General features: G+C 42.7%; 1 protein-coding gene across 1 annotated transcript in view; it reads right to left on the reverse strand.

Annotated features, from left to right (window-relative positions):
• Positions 1–23,556, reverse strand: part of LOC130362633 (ADP-dependent glucokinase-like) — a 28,411-nt gene extending 4,855 nt beyond the window's left edge. The window contains exons 1-5 of the mRNA XM_056567439.1: positions 23,206–23,556; positions 14,406–14,565; positions 11,339–11,529; positions 6,069–6,165; positions 2,581–2,717 (exon numbers count right to left, since the gene is read on the reverse strand). Coding sequence (XP_056423414.1) covers positions 2,581–2,717; positions 6,069–6,165; positions 11,339–11,529; positions 14,406–14,565; positions 23,206–23,389 — 769 coding nt within the window. The 5' untranslated portion in view covers positions 23,390–23,556. The remainder of the gene's footprint in view (positions 1–2,580; positions 2,718–6,068; positions 6,166–11,338; positions 11,530–14,405; positions 14,566–23,205) is intronic.
• Between the last annotated feature and the right edge of the window lie 2,057 nt (positions 23,557–25,613).

The raw sequence follows: 25,613 nt of genomic DNA on the forward strand, positions 1-25,613 counted from the left end.
TTTCAGGTGTGATTTTTATATTTCCCCCACCTGTTACTTGCCCCAGGTGAGCTTAAAAGGAGCATCACATGCTTAAAACAATCTTATTTTTCAACAATTTTGAAAGGGTGCCAACAATTTTGTCCAGCCCATTTTTGGAGTTTGTTGTGGCATTATGTCCAATTTGTCTTTTTTCCACCTTTTTTGGTTTAGTTCCAATACACACAAAGGGAGACATTTATCATTAGGTGTCTTATGTAAACACAGATCTACCCCTCTACACTGCTTGTCTAATTTACACTCTTGCTCAAGATTTACTAAAGTTGTGCACTCCTTCAATAAATGTTGTGCAAATATAGAACCCCCCCCCCCCCCTCGCTCTACCGTGCACTCCTTCTCTACCGTAAACTTCACAGAGCTGCGGCATTTTCCCGCGGTACACTGCTCACATAGCTAGAAGTGCTGGAGCAGTAGTATGTGCCGAACAAAAGTCTGGACAATAGTAAAATCATAAATCTTTATAAAGTACACAGAGGGGGAAATTCTCAAAGAATTTTGCGCCAAAAAAAATTATATATCTCAATTTTGGCACGAAAAGTATCGGCCACATTTTGAAAGAGCTGTGTGCCGCGGTTTACACTGTTCATGTCAGTTTTGTAAAAGTGGGTGTGTCCACGTATATTGTCTGCTTTACATATTATTTTCAAAGGGGTGAGAGTCCAGTTTACATCCAAAATTTCATACCAGCTTTTTGATAGTGTAGCAATCAAAGAAATGGTTGTAGTTTTAAGAATTTTTTTTTTTTTTTGGGGGGGGGGGGGGCGGGTTATGTAAGTAATTATAAAAAAAAAAAAAAAAAGAAATTATTGATTAATGTTATTAAAAAAAAAAAAGAATTTATATTTATATTTATATTAATATATATATATATATATATATATATATATATATATATATATATATATATATATATATATATAATATTTTATGTATTTTCGTGACACTGCACCTGCACTCACATTTAAGCTCAGAAATGTTTTATTTATACAGTTATCATTTGTCTGGGCATTAGTAGCCATGGAATGTTTCGTGAGATGTTTCCACCAGAATTTTCTTAGATGTAAAAGTTGTGCAAAAATCAACAATTTTGGCACGAAACTCGGCAAGTTTGGCGAAAAAAAATATTGGAGCACAAAAACAAAAAGTGTCGCAAAAATTAATTGTAACAAATTTTTCAAAGCAGCAAAAGAGACCTTTGAAAACGTGAGGAGAAAAAAAAAAAGGTGTGAATAATATCGCTGGAACAGAAATTACAGTAGTTTTTGAGAATCTCCCCCAGAATGTCTGGGTTTAAAAAATATGTAATTTTGCTGAACAATCTATCCCCTTATCTCTATATCAGTGTTTACCAACCAGAATGCTCCAAGTGTTGCAAAACTTGGCATGCTGGGAGTTGCAGTTTTGCAATAGCTGGAGGCACCATGGTAGCAGAAATTAGTGTGCGACATGGGTATGCAGCAGAGCTGAATGTGTGATTATGTGTAAGCATGACCATGCACACACTAAACTCTGCTACATACACCTGATCACACACACTGCTCTGCTACATACACACACACACACACACACACACTGCTCTGCTACATACACACACACACACTCAGCTCTGCTCCATACACACACACAGCTCTGCTACATACACACACACACTCAGCTCTGCTACATACACACACACACTCAGCTCTGCTACATACACACACACACTCAGCTCTGCTACATACACACACACACACACACTCAACTTTGCTGCATACACACTCACACAAACATAGACCTAACAGCTGTACCTCCTTCTCCCTCCCTGCACATACAGTGGTATATTCTTAGCTGTACGGTCACCATGGTTACACTACACAGGTGGAATCTCCTGCTCTCATTAAAAACAGGGGGGAGTTTGAATTTTACACACAGTTCCAAGTTTGAACTGTGCCGGGAAGTATTTCACTTGCACTATAACCCGGTGTGTTATCCCGGTGTATGGGGTTAGACTGCGGGTGAAGGGTGCTCACAAGCGGTCCATAAACATTGCATTGTTTTTAAAGGATACATGGAAAGGTTTTATGTATCCCAGAGATTATCTGACTGGTGGCAGAAGCATAGTAATCTCCTCATACCTCCACTCTTTGAAAAATAGAATCGATGATTTAGAGCACCTTGCTATGTGCAATCCAAGATGGCTCATATTTGCATTTAAAATATGGTAATTGCGCAAGATTTCTGCGGGTAAATGAAATGTACGCAGTTAATAAAATTGTGCGTACTAAATATGTCACTCCAAGGTAAACCCAAACATCCACATCTGGAGAAAATGCTACACCAGAATGTGCGCAAAAAGAAAAAGACCAGAATTTTGCGCAAAAATGTAAACACCAAAGGGGTGAAGTCTTTGATACATGTCCCCCAAAGGGAATAAACGTGTATAGCAAAACATGTGTTACTGCAATCCTTTTCTGTAAGAAATACTTAATTTTCTTGAAAAAATGTCAGGGGTGCCAACATTTACGGCAATGACTGTATTAGATAATCCATCAGTGACCTCACCTTGTTTAAAGGGAAAACTGTCCATCATCTGTAACCCTCCAATCACAAGGAGATCCGGTTTAAAACTTTCCAGTTTGGATTCAAAATCTTCCAGAGAATCGATCATTGGATTGTGTGAATCACTGTGGACTATGTATCTGTCAATATGAAATTATAACATGTCAAACACTTATAGCATTATCCTTTCAATTTAATTCTCTATACAGAATGTCCATTTATGAGGATATCATACTCTTTAAAAGTTATGTCAATGCGATATATTCTTTTTGGTAAAAGTAGGAGAAAAAGACATAAAAAGGGATGTTCTGCTCAAGATTCCCATGTACTAGCTCGAGCGGAAAGCAGTTAAGTAAGAAGATGGGGATAACTAGTGAATTGGTGGGGCTCCCAACGCTGGGACTCCTGATGATCGGGAAAATTGTGGCCCAGAATGAACTGAGCACACCAAGCAGCCCTCTATTCATTCGCTATGGAGCTATGTGATCAAATAACCATAAAAGGTTTAAAGGGATACTCCGGTGGAACAAAAATGGTTTTCAAATCAACTTGTGCCAGAGAGTTGTACAGATTTGTAAACAGGGCCGCCATCAGGGGGGTACAGGCAGTACCCCAGTACAGGGCCCGGGTTCCCTGTCAAACACCGCTCACTGCCCGCAGGGAGTAGACCCCGCCCGGCCTGGTTAAGGGCCCGCCACAGCTACTGAGGATCCGGGACATTCGTCCCAGATCCCCAGCAGACAGCGCTGCCTTCTCCTGTATGCGCGATACACGCACATACAGGAGAAGGCATCCCCTCTGTGTGAGCCGCATCTGCAGCTACACAGAGGAGACGCGACCTCCACCCCCACGCAGTACAGTGGTCCCTCAAGTTACACTATTAATTGGTTCCAGGACGACCATTGTATGTTGAAACCATTGTATGTTGAGACCAGAACTCTGTGGTAATATGGTAACCTTGGTAATTGGTTCTGAAGCCACCAAAATGTCATCCAAAAATAGGAAAAAAAGTGAGGATTAAACAAAAATAAGTATATAACTAATATAGATAAAGCAAGTCCTTTTATATCAAAGTAAGAAAGATCTGCTGGGAGCTGTAAATTACTGTCTATGTAGAGGACAGGAGCTTCTTCAGGGTCCTTTACAGTACACGCAATGTCCTAAAAAAGTTTTAAAAAAAGGAGCCACCCTTACTTGGTGTCCAAAGGAGCAGGTAACTGTGGCACAGGTAAATAGTAGTACAGAACATGTAATACCTCCCTTTACTGTAGGAGGAGCTACCAGACAGGAATTCAGGCCATACACTTCAGTAATACAGGTGTTGTACCAGTGAATGCCCATTCTGATTGGTCGGTTCTTCCGGCCATTGACACGTTTCACAGATCTGGACTGTCTGTACATTGTATGTTGAGTCTGGTTTCAAGTTACAATGGTCCAGAAAAGACCATTGTATGTTGAGGCCATTGTAAGTTGAGGGATCACTGTACAGGCGCTGATGACGTCAATGATGTCACTCATCGGCGCCTGTACTGTGGAGGGGAGAAGACGCGGGCTCCTCCTGCTGAGGAGATCGCTGCGTGGGACCTCAGGTGAGCATAATTTCTTTGTTTTTTCTTTGTTTTTTGTTTTTTTCTTTTCTCTCAACTATGCATATACCTATGGGGAAGAGGGGAGTAACTCTGCCTATAGAGAAAGGGGGGTAACTCTGCCTATGCCTATAGGAAAGGGGGGGTAACTCTGCCTACACCTATGGGAAAGGGGGGGGGTAACTCTGCCTACACCTATGGGGAAGGGGCGGGTATCTCTGCCTTTAGGGAAAGGGGGGGGGGGGTACCTCTTCCTATACCTTTAGGGAAAGAGGGGGGGGTAACTCTGCCTTTAGGGAAAGGGGGGGGGGGGTAACTCTGCCTATACCTATGGGGAAAGGGGAGTAACTGCCTATAGGGAAAGGGGGGTAACTCTTCCTATACCTATAGGGAAAGGGTGTAACTCTGCCTATAGGGAAAGGAGGAAACTGCCTATAGGGGAAGGGGGTAACTGCCTATAGGGAAAGGGGGTGGGGTAACTGCCTATACCTATGGGGAAGGGGGGGTAACTCTGCCTATGCAAATGGGGAAGAGGGGGGTAACTCTGCCTATACCTATAGGGAAAGAGGGGTAACTGTCTATACTTACGAGGGGGGGGGCTACCTAACTTTATACCTGGATGCCTAACTACTTACCTACATACAAGGCTAACTACCTACATACCCAGCTATCTAACTATGTACCTGGCCTTCATACACGGCTGCCTAACTTCCTTGCTAGCCCCCTACCTACCTGGCTTGTCACCTACCTACATATCTGGCTTCCTGATCTACCTAGTTACCTATTTACCTGGCTACCTACCTACCTGCCCTTTTACTGTGCAGGACATCAAGGAGGGCATTATTACAGTTTGTGGGCCTATAGATGGAAAGATTGTGTATAGGAGAGCACTGAAAAAAATGCAGATGTTAAGAGATCCACATTGCGGTCTTATCCGGACAGAGAAGAAAAGGAAAGCGGACGCCGCTGATCAGAAAAGACGTACTTGTGAGTCCCAAAATGTAACTGTAATCGCTTATATGGTATACACATCCTGTGCACAGCTGATATCTACCGCCAAATGGTCCTGTAGATAATCGATTATACAGATCCTTTATAGTATAGTGGTCTGTGTATAGTGGTTTTATTCAGCACAGTTTGGCGGTATTATCCAGTTATTGTGTGGTGGTATATATTTACTCCTTGTATACCAGTATTATTGGTCATGGAAATTTACCTACGTTTAAGTGTTTCTTACATATATAAATTTTAGTTTATTGTGTGTGTGATTTGGGTGGAATAGGGTGTGGCAGAAGATTGACAAACTGCAGAGAATAGCAGGGGCCCTTGCATTTTTTTGGCCCAGAGTGTTGTCAGTACGCCCCTGTTTGTAAATTACTTCTATTTAAAAATCTTAATCCTTCCAGTACTTCTCAGCTGCTGTATACTACAGAGGAAGTTCTTTTCTTTTTGAATCTCTTTTCAGTCTGACCACAGTGCTCTCTGCTGACACCTCTGTCCATGTTAGGAACTGTCCAGAGCAGGATAGGTTTGCTATGAGGATTTGCTCCTACTCTGGACAGTTCCTGACATGGACAGAGATGTCAGCAGAGAGCACTGTGGTCAGACAGAATAGAACAACTAAACTTCCTCTGTAGTATACAGCAGCTGAAAAAATACTGGAAGGATTAAGATTTTCAAATAAAAGTAATTAAAAAATCTGTTTAACTTTCTGGCACCATTTCATTAAAAAATAAAAAAAAGTTTCCAACGGAGTACCCCTTTAAGCCCCCTGAAACAAAGTTAGAGGAATAGGTGAATGTACTTGAAATCATTCAGAAAATATAAAACACTTAAAAATAATAATAATAGTAATAATTTCATAGAGAGAGGAACATTGTATTGATTGTGGTGGCATGTGTTCACCTGTTCGCACGACGTGAGACGTGATTTCCCCATTTGGCTCCAACTGGATATTCCAGGATGAGGTGAATATCAGCATCTGTAATAGGCTCCCCAGCAACTACATGAAAAAAAGAAGCCATTAATGTGTATATATATATATATATATATATATATATATATATATATTTATATATATATAGTATCACTACAGTAATATGTTATGTAGTTACATACAAAGGTTGACATCTACGGCAAAAGTACCATCTCTGCTGTTTCTGAATATGGGCATAGTGTGTGGAAAATATAAAAATACAACAACAAATATCCTACTAGCAGTCTCTATGTAGGTGAAAGAGGGCAGAAGCTCAGAAGAATAAAATCATTACTAGACATTACTTGTCAAATTTACAACACTATTCTATGTCCTTGTGTGCATAAATGTGAGTATTCATTTTCTGTGAAGACTCTCAATGTTTATCGCTTCTGTACGCAGCCAAAAAAGGAGCCTGTTAATCTATCTATCTATCTATATATATATAAAACTCAATGTGTGTGTGTGTGTGTGTGTGTGTGTGTGTGTTCCAGCATCACATCCAAACAGCGCAAGATATTAACATGAAACTTGGCACACATGTTACTTATATGTCAACAACAAACATAGGACAGGTGATTTATCCCTTACTCACCCCCATTTGCCAGGGTTGGGGTTTTTGCTTAAAGTCCCATACAAGTCTATGGGAAATATATGTTACTGCATAACTTCCAAAAGGCTGGAGATATTTCGATAATACTTGGTCACATGTTACTTATATGTCCACTTAAAATATAGGATAGTTAATTTAACCCTTAATTACCCCCATTTGTGAGGGTCAGGGTTTTTGTTTAAAGTCCCATGCAAATCAATGGGAAATGTATGTTCCCACATAACTTCCGTACGGCTGGAGATATTTCAATAATACCTGGTACACATATTACTTATATGTCAAATAAAAAGATATGATCGTTAAATTAACCCTTACCTACACCCTTACATAAAAGTTGGGTTTTTGTATCAAGCCCCATGCAAGTATATGGGACTTCCAGAACCTTACTCCACAAGCTCCGCTCTGCATCTCCTGGTGAATGTGTCAATCCGGCTTGCAAGCAACACCCCATCTCACAAAGACACGCCAACATTTTAAACCCCACCCTTTTTATTATTATCTACCTTTTTTTGTGCATCAGTCTGGCTTGCAAATCCCGCCCAGTCCCACAAAGCCATGTCCCATTCTATTTTCAGCTTACAATATCTTCCTCACAAATCAGTCCCACAGGAGGACGGGACCTGAGGACGGGACCTGAGGTCAAAAGCTTCCTCCTTTGTTGATTTTCCTTCACAAAAAGGATTAGGAAGGAAAAACGGGGCAACGCCGGGTACTCAGCTATTATATATATGGCATATACACAGTAAGTGTTCACAGGAGGTTTTTAAATTTATAGTGGATTCTGCATGTCACCCAGTAAGAGGCCATATGCCCAGTAGAGGTGAGTGGAGTAAGCGTGTAAAGGTCCCATCCGAAGTGAGGCCACCTCCATGTGGTGGATGGAAGACACATTTACATTATGTTTTACATTTACAGTCAGTGACCAAACTATGTCACGATGGGGGAATTCATCAAAATGTTAAATAAACATGGTTAAGTCTAAATTTGTCTCAAATTGTTGCAGCCAGTTTCCATGTGACTTTTCTGCAAGTTTTTATTAAGAGAATTTCAGAATCATAACCACATTGTGGCTGCTTTAGAAGAGTTTTTGCAGTAGTTACTGATTTATCAAGTGTAACTTTTTGGAAAAAGATGCAAATTTGTTGTCCATGGCCTCTTTTACACACAAACACAGACTAACTGCCACCAGCCCTACAAAAGCATCAAAACTGGTAGCACAATATGGCCATGCAACAAATTTATCAAGAGCTGTGTTACATTTGATGAATTTGTTGCACGCACATCAAAATTACCGCCACAGTTCTGTTCTAAAACTGCACAGAGAGTAGACCATAAATGACAAATGCCTCCTTGTTTACCTACACAGTGGCATACATTGTGAGTATATGTCAAGAAATACTCCTGATGGATGTAAACCTTGCACAGAAGTATACACTCAGATGTAAGGTTTCACTTTTCTGGTCCCTCCCCTCAACTATAATTGACAGCTCTACCGATTGCTGTAAAAACAAAACATAAAGCATACTCACCTGCCCTGATCCCCCACCACTGCAGTCCTGCTGGCTCCCATTCTCTGGTCCTCTTGGCTTCTTCCTGTGATGTGGTGATCATGTAGTAAGTGCCCACAGTGGTGACCTGTCAGTGACTGGCTTAGTTGTCATATCACAGGAAGCAGCTAAGAGAACCGGAAGCCGGTGGGATCAGGACAAGTAAGTATGTTATTTATGTATTTCAGCATCACCTGGGGTCCTTTCTGAAATTATCATTTTTCTGGCAAAAGGATCGGGCATATTGGATTTTAACTGTTTAACTGCCTAACCCTTTTGTTTTTGGTAGATAAGACACTGCCAGAGCTTTTCGTCGATTGCCTGCCCGCCCTTCTTGAACCCACTTTTGGCTTTGCCTAAAAGAAGTGCTACAAAGCTGCTATATGTTTCAGAAAAGCTTTATGTTTGAAACCCCTTCAAGGGCCAGAATCTCTTATGCAGTGGGTCCACGTGGAGTGGAAAAGTCAAGGGGGAAAGTTATCCAGCCTTGTGCAGAGGAACAGTGAAGCAGCTGCCCATAGCAACCAATAAGATTCCCACTTAAAAAAAAAAAAAAAATGCATCTGAAAAATTAAAGTAAAAGAAGCACTCTTAATGGTTGCAATGGTAACTGATCCACTGTTCCTTTGCAAAATGTTTAAATAACCCCCACAGTATTTCCTTTACAATTCTAAGTATCTGCTTCTGCATTTGGCTCTAAAAATCGCCACAAGAACTGCCTGTGCGATTCTAGCCATAGGGTAAAACATACACCTGCATCACCACATTTCAGGATTTTTGGTTACTAACTAACTAGCATTCACTGAAGTTAAGTTAAATATTAGACAGTTAACTTATCTGCATAAAAAAATGTTAACAAAAAAAATCTTCTTAACCCCTTAACGACGCAGGACGTAAATGTACGTCCTGGTGATGTGGTACTTAACGCACCAGGACGTACATTCACATCCTGAGCATAACCGCGGGCATCGGAGCGATATCGGCATCATGCGCGGCAGGTCCCGACTGTGGATCGCAGCCAGGGACCCGCCGGTAATAGCGGACAACCGCAATCCCGTGGATGTCCGCCATTAACCCCTCAGATGCCGTGATCAATACAGATCCCGGCATCTGCAGCATTGCGATCACTTAACAGGATGATCGGATCGTCCGCGGCAATCCGATCATCCTGCACGGCAGACGGAGGTCCCTTCACCTGCCTCCGCTGTCTTCCGGGAGTCTCCTGCTCTGATCTGCCTTCCCGCAGACCAGAGCAGAAGATCACCGATAACCCTGATCAGTGCTGTGTCCTATACATAGCACTGAACAGGATTAGCAATCGAATGGTACATAGAACTGAACAGGATTAGCAATCGAATGGTTGCTATAAATAGTCCCCTATGGGGATTATAAGAGTGTAAAAATAAAAGTTAAAGTTAAAGTAAAAAACTTAACAGGATGATCGGATCGTCCGCGGCAATCCGATCATCCTGCACGGCAGACGGAGGTCCCTTCACCTGCCTCCGCTGTCTTCCGGGAGTCTCCTGCTCTGATCTGCCTTCCCGCAGACCAGAGCAGAAGATCACCGATAACCCTGATCAGTGCTGTGTCCTATACATAGCACTGAACAGGATTAGCAATCGAATGGTACATAGAACTGAACAGGATTAGCAATCGAATGGTTGCTATAAATAGTCCCCTATGGGGATTATAAGAGTGTAAAAATAAAAGTTAAAGTTAAAGTAAAAAAAAATGTGAAAAACCCCCTTCCCCAATAAAAACGTAAATTGTCCCATTTTCCCTATTTTACCCCCAAAAAGTGTAAACAAAATTACTTTATATACATATTTGTTATCGCCGAGGGCGTAAATATCCGTACTATTAAAATAAAATGTAAATGATCCCGTATGGTGAACGGCGTGAACGTAAAAAAAAAAAAAAGTCCAAAATAGCTGCTTTTTTATAAAATTTTATTTAAAAAAAAATAAAAATGTAATAAAAAAGTTTTGTATAAGCAAATATGGTATTAATAAAAAGTACAGATCACGGCGCAAAAAATGAGCCCTCATACTGCCGCTTATATGGAAAAATGAAAAAGTTATAGGTCTTCAAAATAAGGGGATTTTAAGCATACTAATTTGGTTAAAAAGTTTGCAATTTTTTTTTTAAGCGCAAGAGTAATAGAAAAGTGTATAATCATGGGTATCATTTTAATCGTATTGACCCAGAGAATAAAAAACACGTCATTTTTACCATAAATTGTACGGCATAAAAACAAAACCTTCCAAAATTTGCAAAATTGCGATTTTCTTTTTAATTTCCCCACACAAATAGTATTTTTTTGGTTGCGCCATACATTGTATGGTAAAGTGAGTGATGGCATTACAACGGACAACTGGTCGCGCACAAAACAAGCCCTCATACTAGTCTGTGGATGACAATATAAAAGAGTTATGATTTTTTGAAGGGGAGGAGTTTTTCCTCCTCCCCTTCAAAAAATCATAACTCTTTTACATTGTCATCCACAGACTAGTATGTAGTATATTAATACCATAGTATATTAATACCATATTTGCTTATACAAAGCGTAAAAATAAGATTGTCTGAGTCTTTAAGGTCCAAATGGGCTGAGTGCTTAAGGGGTTAAACAGCTGCAGGTATTGACATGTCTAAAGCTGGCCATGATACACATAGGTATGTTACAATTTAGCCAACAATTATCTTATCTCCTCCATAAACATGTATTCTTAGATCAGCTGAACATGCATGTTTGCAATACAGAGATTAGCTGCTGCCATACACCTCTGGCAGCTGCTTATCTCCAGGAGAAACAAACAACCAGGCATTTAAATATTGCCTGATGGACTCCGCTTACAGTAAAAAGGTTAGTCGGGATAAGACAGACATGGCTGTTTTCCCCCCAAAAAAAGTGCCAATCCTGTCCACAAGTTCGATGTGGTATGGCAGCTAAGCCTCATTATGGATCACTTTTTTTTAACCCAGATTAATTTTTTTTTTCACTTGACAATTTTCACTGGTAGTTGTTGTCAGGGGATCTTACCTGTGATACGATCAGACAACACACTAATTTCTTCTGCACTCAGACGGCCCCCAAGAAGGACGTCACATCCTTCAGCAGCTAAGCGATTGGCCATAACTGGAGCATTCCCACCAAGAGCCCAGCGCATTTCTGAAAGTCTTTTTGATGCATCTACAAGTTTTCTAAACAAGGTGTCATTGGACACGAATCGCCTGTTCAGAAAAATATCAAAACACAATTATTGCTTTAACAAAATGTTGTCTCAATCCCTGATAAATACAATCCCTGACTCTCCTCTCCTGAATAAACTTGTGAGCCGACTTGAGTAAAAAGTTGACCTTTGATCTGGCCATGAAACAGTTCAGAAAGTACAAAGCAAAAATTAAATGAAAAAGGTGCTATGTTCACACACACCTCTGAAATTTCACTGTGTAAATGGGACAGCACAATCCCATTAAATACAAGAAAAGGAATTTGGAGCTCAAGGTCTAAAAAATATATGGATAAAGATGAGCTGAAAATCAATTAATTGATTGTATTACCGTATATAAAAGAAGTAGTCAAATGCATATACGCAGTCCACCCACAGGGCCCTTCTGGGTAGTTATGGTAAGATAAACGTACAAATTAGAAAAAAAATAAAAATAAATATTTATATATATTACATATACAAACACATAAAAAAATAAATAAGGATAGCTGCATAAAATATATCTAAAACCTTAAAAAGCTGAAAAAAAGGGGGGCCACCACTCAAATGCAGTAAAAACAATGCTGATAATAATATTTCCAATGTTCCACTATGAAGGGGGGGAAAGATTAGTCCTATGTGTAATGCAGAATGATTTAAATCATGGAATAAACATTTGTTTAATCAACAAAGTTCATGGAATCTACAATGTGCAAATCAAATAAAAGATGATCTTGTAATAGATACTGGTACACGGTACCACTCACCCTCAGCCGTTCAAGCGAGTCCTCCCTGGTTCTTGCAGTGAGAGCAGCTGCTAGCGGAGTCCCCCAAGCCCTCTCAGTATGCAGACCTAGATGTGGCGAAGAGTGGGTAGCTCGCTGGGTCCGCGGTGCTGGCTGCGGTGTGTAGTTCTTCTTGCGCTGCGGTATGTCCACATATATATATGGCAGTGTGCACGTACGGCAGATGAAGCTGGGGAGCCGGCGTCTGTCTTGTGTAAAGTCTGCGCGCCGGGTCTGAGGTTTCCCCAAAAGGTACGGACAAGGATTCAAAAAAAATAAAAATAAATAGCAGAGAGCGATATAAGGTAAAATGTAGTATAGTGGTACTACAGCGGTGGTGGTGCTAAATCTGTAGTACTATTATACTACATTTTATCTTATATCGCTCTCTTCTATTTTTATTTATTTTTTTGTTTGGAATCCTTTTCCGTACCTTTTGGGAAACCTCAGACCTGGCCGTACTTCATTTGCCGTACTTGCACACTGCCATATGTGCGGCCAGCACAACAAGAACCACATACCGCCGCGCAAGAAGTACTACACACCGCAACCAGCACCACGGACCCAGCAAGAAACCCCCGCTTCGCCACATCGCAGCCAGCACCGGGGTCTCAGCGAGATACCCCCGCTTCGCCATACCGCAGTGCGCGACTCCCTGAATTCAAAAAGGGGAACTTCGCCAGCTAATATTTCGGGAACCACAGCACCAATTATAGTAAGTGACCCCTCTTTGGATTCCTGTTCACCCACACTATAACACAGTGTATTGGGTTTAGTGTGGGTGATCAAGGTGACAGTTTTCCTTTAATTAGGATTCCGCTGTCCCACTCGCACATCAATTCTGCTAAATTTAAAGACCTGTCTTTAAGTCAATGGGGGTTTGAATTTCAGCAGAATTCTGTGATTTGAGAATACAAAATACTGCAGAATTTAGCAAATCCATTTAGCAGGCTTTGCTGAACAGAATTTGTGTTGAATTGCCCAAATGTCGCCATGTGAATATAGTCGAAGGCTTTCTTTACATCACTATTTCTCCCTTCGAGGCATGGATACAGGAAACTGTCAAAATGACACGACGATGTACCCGTGCTCGGACAGGCATAGGCCCCATTCAGTTTAATGACCTGAACGTAGTCAGCTAGTGACTACATCTGGGACACCTTCCAAGCGTATACAAGTTTTGGTTCGGATTGAGATGCGTTGCTACAAGCACTTTTCAATCCTAGACAAAACTTGTGTATGTTAGAAAATATGCTAGTTACTACATTCAGGATGTTGAAATAAATGGGGCCTTTGCCTGTCCAAGCATAGATACTTCGACATGTCATTGTGACAGTTCACCAATGTATTCATGCCTCGGAGGCACAAATCGTGATGTGAAGCTGGCCCAATATTTTAAGTAAACACAGGCCGTGAGGCTACGTTCACACTGCCGGCTGTCTCCGGCAGTGTGAAGCCCGTTATTTTAGGATCGAGAAAAGCCGGGGGGGGGGGGGGAAAAATAGTGCTTGCACCGTCTTTTTCTCCGGTTTTTCTCTCCAAAAATAACGTATGCTTTTGAATACAATGGGGTCCTTCGGTACCCGTTATTTGCCGGTATGCTCGGGCAAAATTATGGCTGGCAAAATGTAAAAAAATATATAAAAAGAGGGAGTTTGAAGGCCGAATTTGCCAAGCATACCGGCAGTGTGAAAGGGGCCTAAGAATGTAGGGATGACGCCACAGGTAGGTAAAATACCTAGCTTCCCTGCGGCCAGTAAAAAGGGTATAGACTGATAATACAACAGTCTGTAATCTGCCTCCAGGTAGATTACAGACTGCCATAAACTGCTATTTAATGTTTACGGATAGTCTCCAAAGACAATTTGATTACAGACCAGACTTCCTGTAACCAACTTTTACTTCCGCCATACCTTATGTATACTGGCCATGTTCTTTGAGAAGACCAACCCCCTAGACAACCACTTCTGAATACAATTTTTTGGTGATCGTCATGAAAAGATTTCCCCATAATTAGATTTTCACTAGACACTAAGCCAAGTTGCTACAAACTAGAGGAACCATCTATTCAAAGTATTCACAAGTATTATTTATAAACAGAATATATACTTACTCTGAAGCAGCACCAGGAGGAAAAAAGTAGCTGAAGCTCTCGGCCAGTTGTGTCTCGGTCTCAATAAAGTTGTGGTGGACTGGGTTGTAGCTCGGCTTTATGGCTGCCTCCTGCATTAATGCCACCCCATCTACTATAATATCAAGGCAACCTCCAAAACCTGGGCAGGAAATAAAATAAAAAAAAGGAAAAAAATTGTATTGAGACATTTCTAAAGAACAGAGAATGATTTATTATGAACAAGCAAATATTTAGGGAAATGGCAAGATGAGAAACTAAGATAAAGATGACTTATAAGTCATTTGGATGACGTTACCTGACCTGGATAGACATTCCCATAAACCTATGAACTTGTTTTTCTGAAACAGTATTGAGTAATCTGTGTACTTCTACATATTGTAAAACAATGTTTCCCAACCAATGTGTCTCCAGCTGTTGCAAAACTACAACTCCCAGCATGCCTGGACAGCCAAAGGCATGCTGGGAGTTGTAGTTTTGAAACAGCTGGAGACACACTGGTTGGGAAACACTTTTGGAGAGCTACAACCCCCGACAGATAAATAGCATGTGCTTCCTATATAGCAGGCAAGTGACCCAATATGTATTACTTCATCAATAAGCTAAGACCAGTGACTGGCATCTACTTACTGTTTGGCTGGGGTTTCAGGTGCTACTCTAAAGATAAATCCACCGGTGCAAAATGCTAAAATTGGTTAAGTTTCTATCCAGTGTTTTGCCCTGAAGTGTTTTTTTTTTTTACCCTTTATTTCCATGATAAAATTCTACGAGAAGCAAGCACTGGCTCCAGGAAATTCCCTGCTGAATTTCCTGAGTGTGCATGAGCCCTTAGGCTACGTCCACACAACAGAATTTCCACTCAAAACATTTCCGAGTGGACAAGCCGATGCTAGGGCCACTCGGAAATGCAGCTCTTGTCAGAGAAGGTAATGCATTTCCGAGCAGATTCTGCAGCAAGAATTGACACATCAAATCTTTCTGAGTAGGCTGGAATCAGAATTTCCATGGCAGAGGTGTCCGCCATGGAAATTCTGCAGTGCGCATGATGCAGCAGAATCCTATTGAAAACAATGGGACTCAATGCTGCAACGGAATTTCCGAGGGGAATTTTTCTGTCGGATTACGTTCGGAAGTTCAACCATAGCCTTATGGTCTTCTCAGGTGGGACTAAAAAGGGTCTCAATTTTTTGGTATTTAACCTGTGTGCCCAGGCTGCAAAATAAAACCAAAAAGGTCTTTACTCACCTTCCTCGTAGCCTCCGGTAATGGCGCCAGGTCTCAGCATTTTACAGAGCTGCAGACGCCACGTGCAGCCAAAGTGATGCAGCATCTGAAGCTCTTGACGCCATTACTGTAGGCAATATGAGAGGTAAGCAAATGCTTTTTCTGTTTTATTATGCAGCCTGGGTTGGTACATAGACAACCAGTGACACTTTTAAAAATGATATTACAAAAATGCTGATCTTAAAGGGGTTATCCAGGAAAAAAAAACATTTTTTATATATCAACTGGCTCCAGAAAGTTAAACAGATTTGTATATTACTTCTATTAAAAAAATCTTAATCCTTTCAGAACTTATGAGCTGATGAAGATGAGTTGTTCTTTTCTAAGTGCTCTCTGGTGACACGTGTCTCGGGAACCGCCCAGTTTAGAAGCAAATCATCATAGCAAACCTCTTCTACTCTGTGCAGTTTCCGAGACAAGCAGAGATGTCAGCAGAGAGCACTGTTTCCAGACAGAAAACAACAACTCAACTTAAGCAGCTGATAACTATTGAAAGGATTAAGATTTTTTAATAGAAGTAATTTACAAATCTGTTTAACTTTCTGTAGCCAGTTGATAAAAAAAAAAAAATTCTGGAATCCCCCTTTAAAGTAAACGGACACAAACACAAAGGGATGTACAAAGAACACTGTATAGGCTCACAACACTCATAGTAACAAACAAACATAAAAGTACGCTAGTGCCCATGTAAACTGTCCCACTCCTACATGAACTGTGTGAACAAGCATGTAATCTCGCTACGTGGGTCTCAACTGACTCACATAAATTCCCTTATTGGAATCCACACGTAAAGTGCATGTGTTTAAACCAGTGTATGCCAAGAGGGAAAAAGGACCAAGTGAAATTCATAGAAAAATATACAATTTATCTGGTCCACCTAAAGCCACATATAGAGAGATACCGAAAAAAATTTAAATAAGTCAACAACACGTGAGAGCAGCAGAAATAGGGAAAGACACTAAACAATACACATTACCAGAGCAATGGACATCCTAGGTATATACCCTGATGTGCATGTTTCAAACCCTTTGTCAGAGGGCGGACAAAGGGTTCAAAAAGCGCACTGAGTTTCACTTGGTCCTTTCTCCCTCTTGGCATGCACTGGTTTATACACATGCACTTTATGTGTGGATTCCAATGAGGGAATGAGTCATTTGAGACCCACATAGGGAGATAACATGCTTGTTTGCACAGTTTATGTAGGCGTGAGCAAATGTAGGAGTGGGACAGTATACAAAAAAATATAATCGGCAATAGGGCACATGTTACCTTGAGTGTTGTGAGCCCTTACAGTGTTCTTGATATGTCCCTTTATTGTAATAAAAAACAAAAACTTTTAATATCTGATGAATTACACAAGGTAACATTTTTTATAGAAATTATGTCTTTTTTATGTACGTGACATCCACATTCATTTGTAGGTAGTATACAGCCTGGGCACATAAGTTAAGTTTGTTATATTTTTTATTGTTATGTTTTTGCTATATTGTTTGTACTTATTACACAACTTTAATAAACAAGTTCACATTAGCATTCTGCTCCATAAAAACTACAGGACTATCGCTTCTCGGCTCAGCTTTGAACTGGTATAGATTGTCATAATTTAGGCTAATTTCTGATGGACTGGGCTGTAAGAGGTCGTGCACCCTATGTTAATCCCTACTTGTTTTTGTTAAAAATTGAGAGAACGGTGTGAAAACTTTTACAAACCAAACGTGCTAAAAAGTGTGAATGGTATAAATTCTATGACATACCACCCCCCCCCCCCCCCCTTCTGTACATGTAGTCAATTTTTAAGATAGCACAACTGTAGCTGAAGACGCTAAGTAAATATACTAGTTGGTTGGGTTGGAAACAAATCCCTAAAGCAACAAAGCTGCCTGACTTGATCTTCCCGCAATAGAAAACCAGTATAGCAGCCACTGTTTACATAGATGCCGCTGACCTCATGCACCCGAAGCATATTACATCTCTATCTCTAGAGGTGCTTCATTGTTTACCAGTAGTAGTATCTCATGCGCTGCATAGACCACCAACTATATAACAAACTGAATCATATGGAATAGTGACCATGTGCTTCTATGCTTCCACCATATTTAAATGGGGTACTCCGGAGGAAATATATATATTTTTTTTAATCAACTGGTGCAAAAAAGTTAAACAGGTTTGTAAACTACTTCTATTTAAAACTCTTAGCCCTTCCAGTACTTATCAGCTGCTGTATACTACAGAGAAATTTGTGAAGTTCTTTCCAGTCTGACCACAGTGCTCTATGCTGACACCTCTGACAGTGTCAGGAACTGTCCAGAGCAGGAGAGGTTTTCTATGGGGATATGCTTCTAATCTGGACAGTTCCTGACATGGACATAGGAGTCAGCAGAGAGCACTGCGGACAGACAGTAAAGAAATTCATTAATTTCTCTGTTTTATACAGCAGCTAATAAGTACTGGAAGGATTAAGATTTTTTATTAGTAGTAATTTACCAATCTGTTTAACTTTCTGGCACAAGTTGATTTGCAAACATCTGTTTTCTACTTGTTTCCACTGGAGTTCCCCTTTAAGGGTATGTTCACACATACAAGCTGCAGAAAATCAGTGGAACATAAAGAGAGAAAAAATGTAATAGAAAGACACTTACCTTTTCCACATTTTGGACCCACTCCTGGTTTTGGGTTACAAATATTAATGCAAAATATGGCATGTAAAAAATATATATATTTTTGGGCCAAAAATGCTGCGGGCAGATGGTGGGAGTCAAAATGATATGCCAAATCCAGTGAGACAATTGGCTACTCCCTGAAACTACATCCTACCATGCCTTGAGAAAAGCTCTAGGTGTGTCCGAGTTTCTGTTGTAACTGGATAAAGCCCATGAGAAGACCAGGGGATTAAAGGGGAACTCTGGGGGATACAAGTAGAAAACAAATGTTTACAAATCAACTGGTGCCAGAAAGTTAAGCTGGAAAGAACTTCACAAATTTCAAGTACTGGAAGGGTTAAGATTTTTAAATAGAAGTGATTTACAAATCTGTTTAACTTTCTTGTACCAGTTGATTTAAAAACATTTTTTTTCTCTACCGGAGTATCCCTTTAATATTGTCTGTTCATAGTCTCTCTACGGGATTCGTGGAGTGGCATGTCGGCTGGCGCATCAGGCGAGAAAGGAACACCCCCTTTCCTGTACATTGCTGCGGCCCCGTACAGGAGATCGCGGGGGGGCCACAGCGCTCGGACCCCCGCAATCTAAAACTTATCCCCTATGCTTCAGATAGAGGATAAAGTTCAGAGCACTACAGATCTCCTTTAAGATAGTTGTTGGCCTAATGGTAATTTCACTGATGGCCATGGGGCAATGGGAAGACGAGAGGTAAGCTGTTGCCAGATAGCTCTGGCAGTGGATTATTTCCTGGGGGAAGAAAAAAAAATGGTTGGCCAGATGAGATCCACCCTGCCCCACTCATCTCTCTCCTGACATCATCTGTTGGGGACAGTCAGAATGCCCCCATTAGAGAGCTGTCTGGTCCTGAAATTGGCAGAGTTGGCCAACTTATCAAATTTGATTGGGACCTTAAAAAAAAAAAGGGTACTCCGCTGCTCAGCGTTTGGAACAAACTGTTCCGAAACCTGGAGCTCATGCCCTCATAGCCTCGCCCCTATGGAAGGGGGCGTGGCAGCTAGATTCACACTACGGAATTTCAGACAGGAATTATGGTGCAGCAGAATTCCACTGATTCCCCTGCACAGTGCACACTACAAAATTTCTGCGACAAAAGTTCAGCTGTAGAAATTCAACTGCTGAAAGAATGATCTTGTTCATTGTTAGGGTACGCGACTACCGGCCCCACCTCCAAAGCTCACTGCATACGTAGGGCTGCCGCCGGAAAGCCCTGCGTGTATGGTGAGCGAGGGATACGCAGCGTATTTCCCCATGCTTCTGCAGATTTTGCGCAGCGTGAAAACGCCGTGTATACGCCAATTGGGAACGTGCCCTTAAGGAAGGCACCAACCAGGGTGCCTTCAGCTGTTGCAAAACTACAACTCCGCGCATGCCCGGACAGCCGAAGGCTATCCGGACATGATGGGAGTTGGAGTTTTGCAACAGTTGGAGGCACCCTGGTTAGGAAACAATGTGTTAGGGGCATCTACATATACTCAATCTGCACTATATTGCAGCCACCTAAATAATCATGTTTAACTTCTGACTGAAGAAATTACAGTAATATCAATTTAATATATCATAGATGTTTTTGATGAGTAAGTGTCCATATGCTGGGGCATCCATTGATCCCAAAAATGGGGTAGCTCAGCCCCTATAAAATAGTCAAACATTCAACACACCTTTACTTAGCTGCCTCCAATGCAATCTGCTTTCTGGTGTCGGGGGTCAATATGTCGCAGTGCGAAACGCTGGTCGCAGCGTTTTCCTTCCTCAACCAGTGAGACACATTGAGCCCCAGTAGAAAAAAAAAGATTGGGGCTGGGGCTTAAAACATCACATTGCTGAGCTGCACTGTGAAGTATCGAACCCAGGCACCAGGAGGCAGCAGGGAAACACGGAAGGCAAGTAAAGGTTTGTTTTTTTAATGCAGGTAGCCTGGGTTATTTTGCTGATCAACCTGCTTAATGTGCAGAGCATCTGGTGACAGAACATTTGCCTACAAAACTACCAATATAAGGCACATTAATGCCATGTTCACAAAATGAAATTTCCGTTCGGAATTTAAAGGGGTACTCCCCAGGAAAACATTATTTTTTAAATCAACTGGTGCCAGAAAGTTAAACAGATTTGTAAATTACTTCTATTAAAAAAATCTTAATCTTATCAGCTGCTGTTATGATCCAAAGGAAGTTCTTTTCTTTTTGAATTTCCTTTCTGTCTGACCACAGTGCTCTCTGCTGACACCTCTGTCTATTTTAGGAACTGTCCAGAGTAGAAGCAAATTCCCATAGAAAACTTATCCTGATCTGCACAGTTCCTAAAATGGACAGAGGTGTCAGCAGAGAGCACTGTGGTCCGACAGAAAGGAAATTCAAAAAGAAAAGAACTTCCTGTGGATCATAACAGCAGCTGATAAGTAGTGGAAGGATTAAGATTTTTTTAATAGAAGTAATTTACAAATCTGTTTAACTTTCTGGCACCAGTTGATTTAAAAGAAAATGTTTTCCAGTGGAGTACCCCTTTAACAAAAGAATTCTGCAAGAACATTTCAATTTGAATTCTGCTGCATTGTGCACACAGCAGAATTTCTGATTCTGGAGTCCGCAGACAGAATAGACATGTCTATTCTTTCTGCAGAGTCTGCGTGGAAATGCATGTTCTGCTGGTGCTCCACTGTCAGGGGAATGTCCGAACAGAAATTTTCCATGCGGACATTCGCCCGTGTGAACATAGCCTTAGGGAGATTTATTAAAACCTGTGCAGAGGAAAAGTTGACTAGTTGCCCATAGCAACCAATCAGATTGCTTCTTTCATTTTTTTTTTTTTTTTTTAAGTCTCCCTGGAAAATGAAAGAAGCGATCTGATTGGTTGCTATGGGCAACTGGTCAACTTTTCCTCTCCACAGGTTTTGATAAAGCTCCCCAATAATTATTTTTACACTTATATGTTTGTTAAAAAAGAAAAGAAAAACAAATGCCAAGAATGTTGAGTCATATTGGCATAACATGCACATTCACTAGCATTTATTTTATTTTTATTTTTTAAAAGGTATCTCTGGCTCTCCAATAGAGATGCATGGAGGGGGCATGTTGGCCAACCCTTCCTGCTATGGTCAACACAGGTCCTTTCATGCTGAGAGCCCCGCTGAGCAGGAAATCCTGGGGGTTCCAGTGGTCGGACTCCCCCCTGTGATCATGACTCCAGAAAGTTAAACAGATTTGTAAATTACTTCTATTAAAAAAATCTTAATCCTTCCAGTAGTTATCAGCTGCTGAAGTTGAGTTGTTCTTTTCTGTTTGACAACAGTGCTGTCTGCTGACATCTCTGCTTGTCTCAGGAACTGTCCAGAGTAGGAGCAAATCCCCATAGCAAACTGCTAATGCCTCAGACACTTCCTGAGACAAGCAGAGGTGTCAGCAGAGAGCACTGTTGTCAGAAAGGAAAGAACAACTCAACTTTAGCAGCTGATAAATCTTAATCCTTCCAGTAGTTATCAGCAGTTAAAGTTGAATTGTTCTTTCCTTTCTGACAACAGTGCTCTCTGCTGACACCTCTGCTTGTCTCAGGAACTGTCTGAGGCATTAGCAGTTTGCTATGGGGATTTGCTCCTACTCTGGACAGTTCCTGAGTCAAGCAGAGATGTCAGCAGACAGCACTGTTGTCAGACAGAAAAGAACAACTCAACTTCAGCAGCTGATAACTACTGGAAGGATTAAGATTTTTTAATAGAAGTAACTTACAAATCTGTTTAACTTTCCGGAGCCAGTTAAACAGTTTCCTGGAATACCACTTTAATAGTCCTCTCCATTAGTGAGATAGAAGCCTATTTGAGTATCCAAATGATGAACAAGTGCCTAGGGGGCGTTTCCCAGTACGGTAAGAGTCCAGCTCACATCATCTTTATCATTTCACTCCTAGCAGCCTCCCAGTCTGACTGGGAGAGCAAGGTAAGTGAGCCATTACACCTTGTTCACACTGGTGTGGTGCGGGGCGGCGTCTGTTGCTGCCGTGGCGCTGTGTCTGCGGGCGGGTGCGGCCTATAGACTGGTTTGAGAGGCATTGGGGCCGCTCTGCCAGTGGGTCGCTTCCCCCCCCGTGGGCACCTGTGTCGCGGCGGTGGTGGTCGCCGCCTGGTGCTACGCCATTTTATGCTAGGGACGCTAGGGACCCTCTCTGAATAGGTGGCCTTGACGTGGCGAGTGGGCTTGTACTTTTTGATCAAAAATGTATACTAACAACCTGTTAGTTTTTGATATTATGCTGAGAAGCAATCAGATCATTATACAAGATTGTAGATGTGCGCTATGTCTGTATTCTACTCGAATTCATCTTTATCTAAGCTGTCTGTCAAACAGAATAAGCGGATGTAAGTGGGTCAGGGGGTGGTCATTTGGAGGACATGGGCTGGACTTACCTGAGCTCACTTGTTTTTCCAGCACAATGCTGTGTGTGAAGCTTGTAACCTGTGTACACAGATTATAGGCAGCTGCTATCTATACAGTCCTCTACCCAGGCTGATATCCTGGAAAACTGCATGGAGAGCAATTCCCTGGGATCTATTCACACACCACAAACTGCAGAAAGTGGAAACAATCCTTACACACCCCGTGCCCATCATATGGCAGTCTGGTAGCTATACCAGTGTCTCCCAACCAGGGTGCCTCCAGATGTTGCAAAACTACAACTCCCAGCATGCTCGGACAGCCTTTGGCTGTCCGGGCATGCTGGAAGTTGTAGTTTTGCAACAGCTGGAGGCACCCTGGTTGGGAGACACTGAGCTATACACTAGTTTATTTCCCATGCCCACTGTAGTCATCGGCTGTGCCCACCACACTCACCGATCGCTATACGAGGGGGTCGCTCCTCATCCAAGCCAACTTTCTCCTCAGCCCGCAGCAGAGATGACAGCACTGTATCCAACCGGTCCTGCAGGTGATCCCTATCCACATGGCCAAACCAGTAAGCGAGCAGCAGAGCCAGGAGTGACAGGAGGGGGAGACACAGGAGCCTGGGAGCAGCCATGGGGCAATCCAGTCAGCACACACACAGCTCCACTACTCCAGTCAGCGCACACACAGCTCCACTACTCCAGTCAGCGCACACACAGCGCCACTACTCCAGTGAGCGCACACACAGCGCCACTACTCCAGTGAGCGCACACACAGCTCCACTACTCCAGTCAGCGCACACACAGCGCCACTACTCCAGTCAGCGCACACACAGCGCCACTACTCCAGTCAGCGCACACACAGCGCCACTACTCCAGTCAGCGCACACACAGCGCCACTACTCCAGTCAGCGCACACACAGCGCCACTACTCCAGTCAGCGCACACACAGCTCCACTACTCCAGTGAGCGCACACACAGCGCCACTACTCCAGTGAGCGCACACACAGCGCCACTACTCCAGTGAGCGCACACACAGCGCCACTACTCCAGTGAGCGCACACACAGCGCCACTACTCCAGTGAGCGCACACACAGCGCCACTACTCCAGTCAGCGCACACACAGCTCCACTACTCCAGTCAGCGCACACACAGCGCCACTACTCCAGTCAGCGCACACACAGCTCCACTACTCCAGTCAGCACACACACACAGCTCCACTACTCTAGTCAGCACACACACACAGCTCCACTACTCCAGTCAGCACACACAGCTCCACTACTCCAGTCAGCACACACAGCTCCACTACTCTAGGCAGCACACACACACACAGCTCCACTACTCCAGTCAGCACACACACAGCACCACTAATCCCTCAGCACTCTGAACGACCTCCTGGTTCAGGCGCAAATCACAAACCTCCAGTTGCTGCTCAGCGCAATTACAGCCCCTGCCTATAGACAGCGCCTCCTGCAGGACACACTGCGCATTCCCATCCCAGCACAGCTCCCCGCACGGTGCATGACTGAAGAGCCGCGTCCAGTCTATGGCAGCAGGTAGGAGCCGTCACCTTCCATCCAGTCACACAGCTCCCCAGCCCGGGCCTCTTCCTCCCAGGTAGGAGGGGTTGTCAGGACACACACACGGAAGCGACACCCGGATCCTGGCTCCATCCTATAGAGACAGAGGAGGGGCAGGCTCTGCAGGGCTGCTAGGGTGTGCCTCTCTGGGCTCTTCGGGCATTGTCCTCCCTGCTCCAGTGTCATCATGTGGAGGAGGAGTAGCAGCCTGTGCTAAGAGAGTCACAATGATAATACAGCCTACTACATTACACACAGCTGCTGCAGCGCCTCTTAAAGGTTAGCTATTTATATTAGGTGGCCCAGTACGGGATGGTGTTTCCCTGTACCTTCCCTTCCCTGTCAGGCAGTGTCCCCAGGGCCCTCTGCAGTTGTCTCTCTCTCTCTCTCCCCCCCTATGTAAATAGGTTATTATATTGTGTAGTGTACCTTTTAATAAAGGTACCATGTGATTGTTACCCAGGAGGTACTATTGACCAGCTGACCCTTAAGGTGACCTATGGGCTCTCTGCTAGTCTCCCCTATATAAACCCTGGGTGGAGCTAGCTTCTCTCTCTTCGAGCTCTGCCCTCTCTTTGTGCTGATGTCCAGTCCACTTGTGTTTGTGGTCAGGACTTATCACTGTACGTAGTCTTACCTGTTACCTGCCACCAGGGAAACCTGAAAGAAACATGATAAACATCACTGTAACTTAACATCTACCTGCCCCCCTAGAACAATGGTTGTGGTGTGCCTGAAAACCGCGCCGAGGGTCCGCCTTTAGAGGGCAAAAAAGACAACACCATTTAGGGTCATTTGAGTAATGTTTATTATAAAGCCAAATAGTGAAATGCATCTGCCATCTCCCTCGAGGGATCTGGGACATGAGGGGTGTATGTGTCAGAGCGCCATCTGCCCAACTTCTGTATCACATGTGTTGGTACTTTGTGCCTGGAGGCCGCAGATGCAACTCCTATCCGAAATGAGTGTCCTGAATATTTCCTAGGGTTGTAGCCTAATGTATGAAGCAATGTGCGGACATGTGATATGAATAAAGAGGTGGACAGAGCCCCCGCACTGAAAGGCAACAGTGGCGACTCCGAAGGCTTGTCGCGGAGAAAGTTTACCAGTTGCAACAACCCCGCCACCGGGCACCACTTGTTGCCTGAAAGGAAGAAACCAACCACAGCACCCCACCGGGAAGTTTTGGTGACAGAAAGTGAAACCTCAAACCAAGAACCCTGCCACCTTAAGTGAGCTTTCGGTGAGTGTGCCGAACCCCGCCCAGCACACGAGAATT

This window comes from Hyla sarda, chromosome 3 (genome assembly GCF_029499605.1).
Source record: "Hyla sarda isolate aHylSar1 chromosome 3, aHylSar1.hap1, whole genome shotgun sequence".
NCBI lineage: Eukaryota > Metazoa > Chordata > Amphibia > Anura > Hylidae > Hyla > Hyla sarda.